At 42.1% G+C, this 11,029-nt stretch overlaps 1 protein-coding gene across 1 annotated transcript in view; it reads right to left on the bottom strand.

Moving 5' to 3' along the window:
- CLSTN2 (calsyntenin 2) overlaps positions 1-9,185 on the bottom strand; it is a 746,211-nt gene extending 737,026 nt beyond the window's left edge. Inside the window, exon 1 of the mRNA XM_042781870.1 lies at positions 9,164-9,185. Within this exon, the coding sequence (XP_042637804.1) occupies positions 9,164-9,185 (22 nt within the window). The remainder of the gene's footprint in view (positions 1-9,163) is intronic.
- Between the last annotated feature and the right edge of the window lie 1,844 nt (positions 9,186-11,029).

Raw genomic sequence — 11,029 nt, 5'->3', positions numbered from 1 at the left:
CCTCTGCTGTCCAGGATTAAGAGAAGATAAAGCCAGCCAGCACAGGAGAGGAGCCTAGAGTAGTCCAATAATTTAGGAGAAAAATCACAAGGTAGAACAGAATGGATCACATTCCTGCATCACTCTCCCACCCTGGAGCACAAACCAATACTTTACGAACAGTGGTAATATCTTTCATTGGGTATCCATCTATCTGCTGTTCAATTTAAGGTGCTTTTAATCATTACAGCACTCTTAACAGGCTTGTCGTCTCTATACAACTGGGGACAAATGCCCTGCCTGACACTAACTCTCTCTATATATGCATTTGATATTAAAAGTGCTGAGAAGTTTAGCAACTTGCTGAAGGCCAAAAGGACATGAAGTTACAGATATTCGGAATTCAACTCCAAGGTCTCTCTGATCAATAGAACACAATGACAGCTCAATCCAGTAGACCAGAATAGGCAAGGCTCTATCCATTGTGCGAGACAGATTCTTGTAGTCATCATCTTTGGGGAGTTCAGAAGTGTTAGCAAATGAGTTAGGGGTGATATGATCTTATAGTCCTTAGATATAAATGGTTAACACACTTGGCTGCTAACAGAAAGGTTGACAGTTCAAATGCACTCAGAGGTACCTCAGAAGACACACCTGGTGATCTATTTCCAAACAATCAGCCACGAAAAGCCTATGGAGCACAGTTCTACTCTGACACATGGGATCACCATGAGTTGGAATCCACTGGAAGGAAACTGGTACTGGTATGATCTCAGGGCATGGTTTGGAAAAGGGAAGGAGAGAATTAAGTAGGAAGTGGAGGACACAAGTGGAGGGTAGAGGGTGAGGAATATGCAGTGTGAGGTACCAGTGCATGGGGCTGCAGCACAGAAATCAAACAATTGCCTCCCCAGACTCCCTGATAAATAAAATAAATGTCTCTGCCTCATGTCACAGTTTGCATTTTGAATCTGATTCATGGGGAAAGCATTGGCAGGTAATCTTTATCCATTTCAAGTATTTAACTTTTCACACAGAATATTAATAATAAACATGTGAAAGACGAAAAGAGAAGAAACATCAACCGTGGCACTAAGAAATGAATCTTTCAAAATAAAGAACAAATGAAGCTTCTCAATGCTTTCGATACTTTTTTGTCTTTTCTATCTTTTCTTTGTTGTTCATTTTTAGTAGTCTCTTGACATTCCTGAGGGATTTACCCTGAAGAAAAAATAACCAAGTTGACAAATGCCATTGTAGTACATAATCTCCCCCACTGGATGTCTCTTTTATTGCTGAAAGCCATCATCTTCTCACACATCTTAACCTATTGTTCCATTTTGTCATCAATAGCAACATCTGTTTTTCTTTAGGTAGTCTCATCTCCTCAATAGACAATTTATTACATCACTAGAGTCAATGGGAGCTCTGGTAGCATAGTGCCTAAGGCCCATGACTGCTAACCAGAAGGCTGGCAGTTCAAATCCACCAGCCACTCCTCGGAAGGAAGATGGGGCAATCTACTTCCGTAGTAATACTGCCTCGGAAATCCAAGGAGGGGTCGCTATAAGTCGGTCCGACTCGAGGGCACATAACAACAACAACAACAGAGTCACTGCATATATGGGGCAGTTGAGGATGTTGGGAGGTCAGCTAGCTGCCATCTCCACCTTAGTGACTCTCTATGGTAAAGCATTCTCATTGTGGCTGGATGGAATTCTTGGTTTGGCAAACTTACTACATGATATGTATAATTAGTCCTATGTAAAGATGAGGAAACAGAGGCTGAGAGAGGTTAAGTGTTCCAAAGTGAGCAAGTGGCAGAAGTAGGACTAAAATCTCCACTGTTACATCACTGTACTTATTCTTACGCACATCTTAAACTCGTCTTATCTTTGTAGAGAACCTTAGACCCTGCCTAGCCTGTGTAAGCTTAGAGAGGAGGAAAGCACAGATTTGAGTAGGTATAAGACATTGGCACCCATCAGCCACTCCTCTGAAGGAAGGTTGGGCAATCCACTTCCGTAGTGATACTGCCTTGGAAACCCAAGGAGAGGCTGCTATGACTCGGGTCTGACTCGATGGCACATAACAGTAACAACAAAGACATTGGCTTCCTCAAAGTCATCAGTGAAGTCCAAGTGTTTACCTTTTCACAGCCAAGAAGCTGGAGCTGGAGGTGGGACTGTGGATGCTTGTGAAGGCAGCATCTTAGACAGAATGGAATACCAGAAGGAAGCTGGTGTTGAGCATGGGGGACATATGTTGAGGATCCTAGCAGACAGTAGGAGTCATGAGCTAGGAAAGCATTAGTTTAGATTAATAGAGATCCATGAACCAGGGAAAGAGTTTGGACTGGAATGAATAAGAGCTCAAATGTGACCATGAACAGAGGAGGTTGGGAGCTAACATGGCTCAAAAGAGAGGTCCCAGTTTGGGCCAGGGTGCCATCTTCCAATAGTCATTTCAACAATATTCTTCAGGCATCCACTATGTGCCAGCCACCCCTACTAAGGTCTTGGAGGCTCAGAGATATAAAGTATACAGTTTTTACAATTTGAGTTCACTCTAGAAACAAAGACCAGAAATAAAGACTAGTGAGCAAACAAGTGGGGTGATAGTGGGTAACCCGACTGCTGTTGGAGCTTAGAGAAAGCAAACCTACTGAGCTTCAGAGAGGACAGAGGTTCAGGGAAGACTTCTCAGGTGCCAATATCCTCTCTACCAGGAGATGGCAGGAAGTTCTTGAGACTGAGGTAAATTCCACCTTAAATCCAGGTGTGCAACTTGAAGCTACATGAAATGTTCTGTTCCCAATCTCTTCCTCTGTAAGATGTGGATAAAATTCCTTGTATCACTGAATTGTTAATATTAATGGATATGAATACAACTGCTGCAAAGCAAGTATATGTTAATTTCTCCCAGTAATCAACCAAAGACAATCAAACTTCATGTGCATTGGGTTATCTAAGGAGCTAAACATGAAAATCACCTCAAAAGTGTTTTTTGATTTTTAAAAAATAACTGTGAAACTGATTATGGAGAAAACATTATTATTTGTATTCCTCTTTCTTATTGCCAGTACTCTTTTCTACAGTGCACATGACATATTACCCTTATAACCTCTGCTTGGGTATTCACAGGATTTACTGTCATCTTTAAACAAACAAACAAACAAACAAAAACCTCACTGCCCTCGAGTCGATTCCTACTCATAGCGCCCTCTCCTCACTTCTGAGGCAGTATCTCTATGGAAGTAGATTGCCAATCTTCCTTCCAAGGAGTGGCTGATGGGTTTGAACTGCCAACTGCCTGGTTAGCAATCAAATGCCGTAGGCACTACACCACCAGAGCTCTTGTCATCTTTGTTGTTGTTGTTGTTATGTGCTGTCAAATTGGATCCGACTCATAGATAACCCTCCTTGGGTTTCTGAGGTGTTATCACCACAGAAACAGATTCCCCAATCTTCCTTCCAAAGAGTGGCTAGTGGGTTTGAATCGCCAGCCTTCTGGTTAGCAGTCAAGTCCCTTAGGCACTAGAAGTCCCTAAATGATGCACTCAGCTACTAGGCCAAAGGTTTACATTGTAAATCTCCCATAGGTGCCTCGGAAGAAAGGCCTGGAAATCTGCTTCTGAAAGGTCACAGCCACTGAAAACCTTATGAAGTACAATTCTACTCTGACACACATGGGGTCAACCATGAGTCAAAATCAATTTGACAACAACTTTTTAATATTTTGGTTTTTATTGTCATCTTTGGAGAAACTTTCTGCACCTCTTAAAGATAAAATGTTGGTACATGTAACAAAATAATGTGATTGTTAATTAGCAAAAGGCCACACACATTACAACACTCTTCCTTGGCCTTTGGCTTGGAGGTCATTGACCTGGGAAACGCTGATGAAGTATGAAAGCCAAGATGGTGATACTATCAACCAGCCACAGCCATGGTTTGATAGGAAGCTGTTTTGTCCCTGGCACCACACGGGACATCTTTACAAATATGCACCTCATTTAAGCCTCCTAACCACCCTGGCCAGGAAGAGAATTATCTTCTTTTACAGATGAAGAAACTGACAATAAGCATGCAAATAATAACAAGCAGAATTCAAACACAGGTCTTCCTGACACTCATACTCACACTGTCTCCTGCTTCTTGATGTACATTCATCTCTTGACTTTCCTTTTCACAGACTATGAAGACACTAGCTTTAATCAACTCAACATGGCTGCTGGTCTACCAGAAAGTAGGATTTCACCACCACCACCCCCGCTACACACACATACATACACACACACACTAAATTTTCATTTTCTCTGACTTACAAATGACAAAGTATCAAGTTCATAATAAGTTCAATAAAAACCATCCTAGAAATAAACGACTGCATTTATTACTATGACTCTTTTAATACTATTGATTCCCCTCCACCCCCTGCACTGTTTGCCCTTCCTCTGCTCTCTTTATAGACCAGTAGCAATGGGAGAGCTTGTCATTAACCCCACTGACAGCACTAATAGATCACCATGCTGTCACTTTCACTCTCTTTTGTGTGTAAGCATAATAATTCCAGGCTGGGGTACAGCTTTTCACCTATCAGTCATCAAGGCCTCCCATTGGAGACAATATACTCATTACATAGAGCTCCTGAGACAGGCTACTGTCAGCTTGCACTTCCAGATTAAAAAGTCACCTTCAATTTGGTAATGCTCCCAGCAGGCCATCACATCACACTTTGGTACCACTTTGGCAAAAATATGGCTTTGTTCCTCCCAACCATCTCTCCTAAAGCACAGTAACCAGACACTGTGCTCCAGACTCTAACTCCCAATTGCTCAATCAACCAATCCAGCCTGCAGATATTAGCTAAGTGCCTCTGTAGTTACCACCTAGTTGAGGAGACAAGATAGGCACAGGTGCAAAGTCAAGAATGAGAGCTGTCACAGGAGAACTGCTGCAGGTACCTCCTAAGATTGAGCCAAAAGAGGGTGAGAAGGGGGTATTCTGTGACCCTGAGGATGGTGCTTAAGAGGGCTGGAGAGAGGTCCAACTGCCACCAGCACACATACAGCTTCTTGTTCCTCTTCCATTTGCCATCCTTTGTCACCACTCCTGCTGCCCAAAATGAAGCTTCTCTATCGACCCCTTGCATGGGAATTTCTCTACCAATCCCAGGAGCTTCTCATGGTTTATTCTTTTCCCTTCACTTCCAACAATTTCCCCTGAGATGGAGCAGCAAAGCTTTCATAATCATGATCAAATTTGAATTGGATTCCAGGAGAGTTCACATGTAAATCATTAAACAACTAAACCCTTCACAGAGGAGCAGGAAACCATTCCAAACATTAGCAGTTACAGCCAGGTAGGTATTTGATAGCAGATGAAAGGAAACAAGAAGAAAGGGCTATGCTGGCAGTGGGAGGAAGAATATTCTATATCTCAGTATCATAAAGGTTTTAATTTTTTCTCCCCACTAATTAAAGGGGAGGCTGACCAAAATGCTTCCACTATAGACACAGTGGGGTTTTATAGGAAACCCTCACCAGCTGTGTAGAGCAGATCCTACTGCAGAAGGCACAGGTAGAGGCCCTTTCCACTGGAGAGAGTCTCCCTCATAACTCTTATATTTGCAAACAAGGAAGTGTTTGGCAAAAGGAACTCTGCTGGCACTGTGATTAAAGCATTGGGCTGCTAACCAAAAGGTTGGTGGTTCAAACCCAACAGCTGCTCTGTGGGAGAAAGATATGACAGTCTGTTTCCATAAACATTTACAAACTCCAAAACCCTACGGGGCAGTTCTACTCTATCTTAAAAGATGACTAGGAGTTGGAATTGACTTGATGGTATTCGGCTTGGTTTTGGATTTTTGGTGTGGTACCAATAGAAATGGAAGTAACCAGAGCAACAGGAATATCAGAAGATCTCTTACTCTTCAAAAACCTAACTTAAAGGAATGAATTTTGAGCAAATGCTGATGGAGCGAGAAGTCTGTGTATGAGAGCTGTATGACAAGAAACTAATCAGCTTGTGGCCTAGAATAGATCTGAGGGGAGTGTATCCTGGCAAAGAACAAACGAGTCAGTGATTGACAGAAGTGCTAGGACAGATAAGGTCAGGAAGAGAAGTAGGACTAGGAATCCAGCTTTAATTGGCCTGAAGTTCTCTTGATTGTGGATGTCTACAGAACTTCAGACTTGCACTATGGTTCTCAGACATCATGCATAGTTGATCAGAATGCATTTTGTTTGCTTGCTTGCTTTTAGTGTTCTATGTGGTTTCCATTTCACTGGGAGAGTTTGTCCTTTTTCACTCATCTTGGAGTTAGTGGTCTTGCACTTCCAGATTAAACCCAAGTTGTTAGCTGCCATCAAGTAGGTCCTGACTCATGGCAACCCCATGTACAATGGAGCAAAACACAGTCCAGTCCTGCACCACTCCTGAGATCAGTTGACTGTTAGGATTCATAGGGTTTTCAATGGCTGATTTTCAGCCGAGAAAAATAAGGGAGTTTGTTAATCCTTTTTTCCTGGTAAGTCTTAGTCTGAAAGATCTGCTGAAAGCACTTCAACATCATGGCAACACACAAGTCCCACTGACAGACAGGTGGTGTTTGTGCATGAGATGCACTGGCTCATAATCTAACACAGGTCTCTCGCATAGAGAGTGAGAATTCTACCACCCGACTAACACTGTCTCCATCTCAATAAGCAAAGAGGTAGAAAAAGTCCATTAGACATTAAATGTCGGAGGAACCAGAGGTGAAGAGACACATTATTAGTAGCTCCAAAGACTGATGCAAACCAGGGCGTGGTTGGTGTACAGTGCAGCATCCCATAAGCTAGCTCCGAGCAAGGCAGCCTTTGCACCCATACATACAGCTGTGCCACCAGACACAGAAGCCATTATCTTGATTTACATGGTGTTCTCACCCTTAAAGGTATCCTTAAGTCAAGCTAAAGAGGAAACGCTGAGAAAGAGAAAGAGAAAACAATTCATGCTGCACAGGCTGAATCATGCAGGACTTAGCTGCTGTGTAGTTCATGGGCAACACAGTGTGGCCTGGAGTGGTCAGGTGAAGATTTCAGAGAGCTGCTGGGCACTGAAGAGTGGAAAAGTCACTAGTAGGAGAGGAAACTCCATGAAAGCAGAGATCTGAATCTGCTGTGTTCACTGCAGTGGAGTCCCTGGCTGGTGCAAATGGTTAACATGCTTGCTGCTAACTGAAAGACTGGAGTATTTAAGTATACTTGAAGTATAATATGTAAGAAAATCAGCCATTGAATACTCCATTTTCAAGTATACCCCAAAATGTCTCAGAAAAAAGGTCTGCTGATCTACTTCTGAAAAATCAGCCATTGAAAACCCTATGAAGGACAGTTCTACACACATGGGTCAGAGTAGGAATCTACTCAGTGGCAACTGGTTTCTTGGTTTGGTTTACTGCAGTATCCTTACTGCCTAAAAGAGTGTCTCAAACCTAGTAGGCACTCAGTAACTATTAACTGAATGAGTGAAATAATATTTACTCAGATCTTACTGTGCACTAGGTATTGGAGATGCTAAGATAAGTAAGAATCTATTGCTTCAAGTAGCTTCCAGTCCAGTGGGGGAGACAGAAGAGTCAGCAGATGATTTCAATTCAGTGTGCCAGGGGCTAAAATGAAGCTGTGCTCAGGATGTGCACAGCTGCCAGGCCTGGGAATACTCATGTAAGCTTGTTGTATCATATATTGGGAATTGAAGATATTGAGACCCTTCACATTCAAACCATGTGAGTGAAAGCATAAACAGGTTCTAGTGGATTGCCATTAGGCAATACATACTGATCAAAAGCATTCAAAAGAAGGACCTATTGCATATGAGTTGAACATTTACCTGAGGTAGACACGCTCGTTGGAGAGAACAATCATGGGAGAAAGAAGGGCTGTTTATGTACAGGGAGACAGCTCAGGGGGCAGGAGTGCATGGAGGAATAGACATAGGGAAGAGGTAACTATGGGGAGAAGTGGGAGGGAAGCTGTTGGATTGTGATAAATTGTAGTCAATGCCATGAGACAAAGTGTATGTGAGCTGCTGTATGGAAAGTGAATTTGCTCTGTACATTTTTACCCAAATCACAATTAAAAAAAAAAAAAAAAGAAGGACCTATCTTTGGACCTAACAATTATTCTAGGGATTTATCCTAAGGCAACAAAGACTTGTACTAAGGTGGTTTATTGCAGCACTGTTTAGAACAGCAAGAAAAACAAGATTTAAAAAAATAATAATAAGCAACCCAATAACAATTGGTTAAATAAATGATGGTGCATCCATACAATGAAATACAATGCAGTAATTAACACACTATGTCAGAATATTTGACAAGGATATAGGTCTCCAATATATACCAAGCCCAACCCAACCCACTGCTGTGGAGTTGATTCTGACTCATAGTGACCATATACTGCAGAGTAGAATGGCCCCATATGGTTTCCAAGGTTGTAAATCTTTAAGGAAGCAAATTGCCACGTTTCCTCCACAGAGTGGCTAGTGGGTTCAAACTGCTGACCTTTTGATCGGCAGCCAAGAACTTTATCCACTGTGCCACCAGGGTTCCTTATCCAATACATAGTTACATGAAAAAGTAGAATTCTAAAGAAAATGTCCACAGTATGATTCCATTTTTGTACAAATATATTTTTCTTCAAGAAAAGTCTGAAAAAATATACTCAAGAAAGCTAAAGTAATTATCTGTAAATGCTGAAATTACAAAAGGGCTTCTTTTTTTCCCTTAACTCTATCTTACCCAGAACATACATGTATGACTTTTGTATAAGAGAAATAAACAAATTTATTTTAATGAAAAATAAATAGTCCTGTCACCCTCAAATACACATTCTGAACAAATAGCACTAACATACTGCTCACCTAGCTCACGTGGAGCCAGTGAAGACATGGAGGCATCAGGGCCATTTTTCCTGGAGAGAGCCCTGCTGCTGGGATCACCTGCCCCAAGCTTTCCCCAGCCCTTGGCTTAGTTGTGGATTCAGCATTAAACTCAGGGGTGGATTACTCAATAAGTAAGGTAAGCACGGGATTACTTGCGCTTCCTTGCTAATCTATAGTGAACAATTTCTCATGGGTTTCGCCACAGAAACATGTGAAAGTGTTCACTACAGATTAGTAAGTAAACCCGTGCTTACCTTGCTTTCCTGGGTACTCCATTGCTGTCACATTGCAAATTTGAAAAAGAGGCACTGATTCTGTAAGATAGTGCTGTGGGCTTGGTAAAGAGGCAGATGTCAGCCATACCTACAAGAAGGATCTTTGATATGGTGAAAAATGTGAAACTGTTCACTACAAATTAATAAGTAAACATAGTAAGCCCATGTTTACCTTGCTTACTGGGTAATCTGACACAGATTAAACTCCATCACTTATAGTCTTTTAAAGAACCAACACTAGGAAGCTAAGGTCCTAACACTTAGAATATCTAAACCATTTCCCTTCTCCGTCCTGCCACATCAAATTTAAATGACCTCATTATGAAACAGAAGGCTCCAGAAACCCCTGAGTTTATTATTTATTGATGCTCTCTGGAAGAACATGTGTAAGAGCAAATTCTCTCTCTGGCTACCTTGAGTAATTTGACACTAAAGAGATTACCTTCAGGAGGGCAGAGAAAAACAGGCTGAGGGACAACACAATAAAACCTGTGTGCCAAATAATGACCAGAGCCCTCATTTCCCTCAGTATTTGCTCAGGATGACCCACCTGGATGGCCTTGTTTTATGATGGGAATCATCAGGGTATTGCTTGCAAACAGATCTGCCCAACAGGAGCAATAAGGGAGGCTGGCACCAACACCCATTGGGAGCTCAAATGAGATGTCAGTCACATTCTAAGGCAAGCCTTTCCTGCCAAACCTTTTGTGTGGCTGAAATAAGGGGAGCTGTGACTAGGACCTGCCGTTTGTCAAGAATCACCCAGGAAGTTTGTTGTTGTTGTTATGTGGTGTTGAGTTTATTCTGATTCATAACAACCCTACAAGACAGAGCAGAACTGTCCTATAGAGTTTCATAGACTGTTATCATTCAGAAGAAGATCACCAGGTCTTTCTTCCCTATGGAGCTACTGGTGGGTTTGAACTGTTGGCCTTTGGGTTAGTAGCTTAACCACTGTACCACCTGGCCTCCTTAGAAAGTTTAGGAGCAGGCTTTTGATGAGTAAAAATGACCATGAGGAAGAAAGCAAAAAGTTAACTGCAAGGTGGGAGAAGTTGGTGTCTGAGTGAAGATGATATGGACCCCTCACATCCCTCTACCAACACTAAGCTCACAGTCCCAATAACTATGTAAGAGCTGAGCTTTGGAACCAGAAAGAGCTGGCTTTCACTAGTACTGTCACCACCCTTTGTACCTACAATTCACACCTATTAGCTGTATGACACTGTATGAAATCATTAACCTCAAGCTTTCATCTGTGACCCACCAGCCACTCCTCGGAAGGAAGGTTGGACAATCCTACTTCCGTAGTGATACTGCCTCGGAAACCCAAGGAGGGGTCGCTATGAGTTGGGGCCGACTCGATGGCACATAACAACAATGACAACAACAACACACCTAATGAGCTGCTATAATAAGTGGTATTAAGTTCCCGCCACAAGGCATGGAGTGATAGTTGGGAGAGTGTTTCTATTTTGATATAAGAATAAATCAATAATCAAAAAATAAACCAGAAAAAAATTATGTTTGGAAATGAAAACCCACACATATAAATAATTCATGAGTATTATTAATAATATAAACAGGAAAATACTTTTAATTGATACTCGGAAGGAAGGTTGGGCAATCCTACTTCCATAGTGATACTGCCTCGGAAACCCAAGGAGGGGTCAATATGAGTCAGGGCCGACTCAACAGCACATAACATAACATCACTATAAAATATGTTGTTGTTGTTGTTAAGTGCCGTCAAGTCGTTTCCGACTCATAGCGACCCCATGCACAGCAGAACGAAACACTGCCCGATCCCGCACCAGCCCCACAATCCCTGCTATACTCGAGCCC

Source organism: Orycteropus afer, unplaced genomic scaffold (assembly GCF_000298275.1).
Source record: "Orycteropus afer afer isolate SDZICR_OR568_19922 unplaced genomic scaffold, OryAfe1.0 scaffold00188, whole genome shotgun sequence".
Taxonomy (NCBI): Eukaryota; Metazoa; Chordata; class Mammalia; order Tubulidentata; family Orycteropodidae; genus Orycteropus; species Orycteropus afer.
This window is presented reverse-complemented; position numbering and strand designations above follow the sequence as displayed.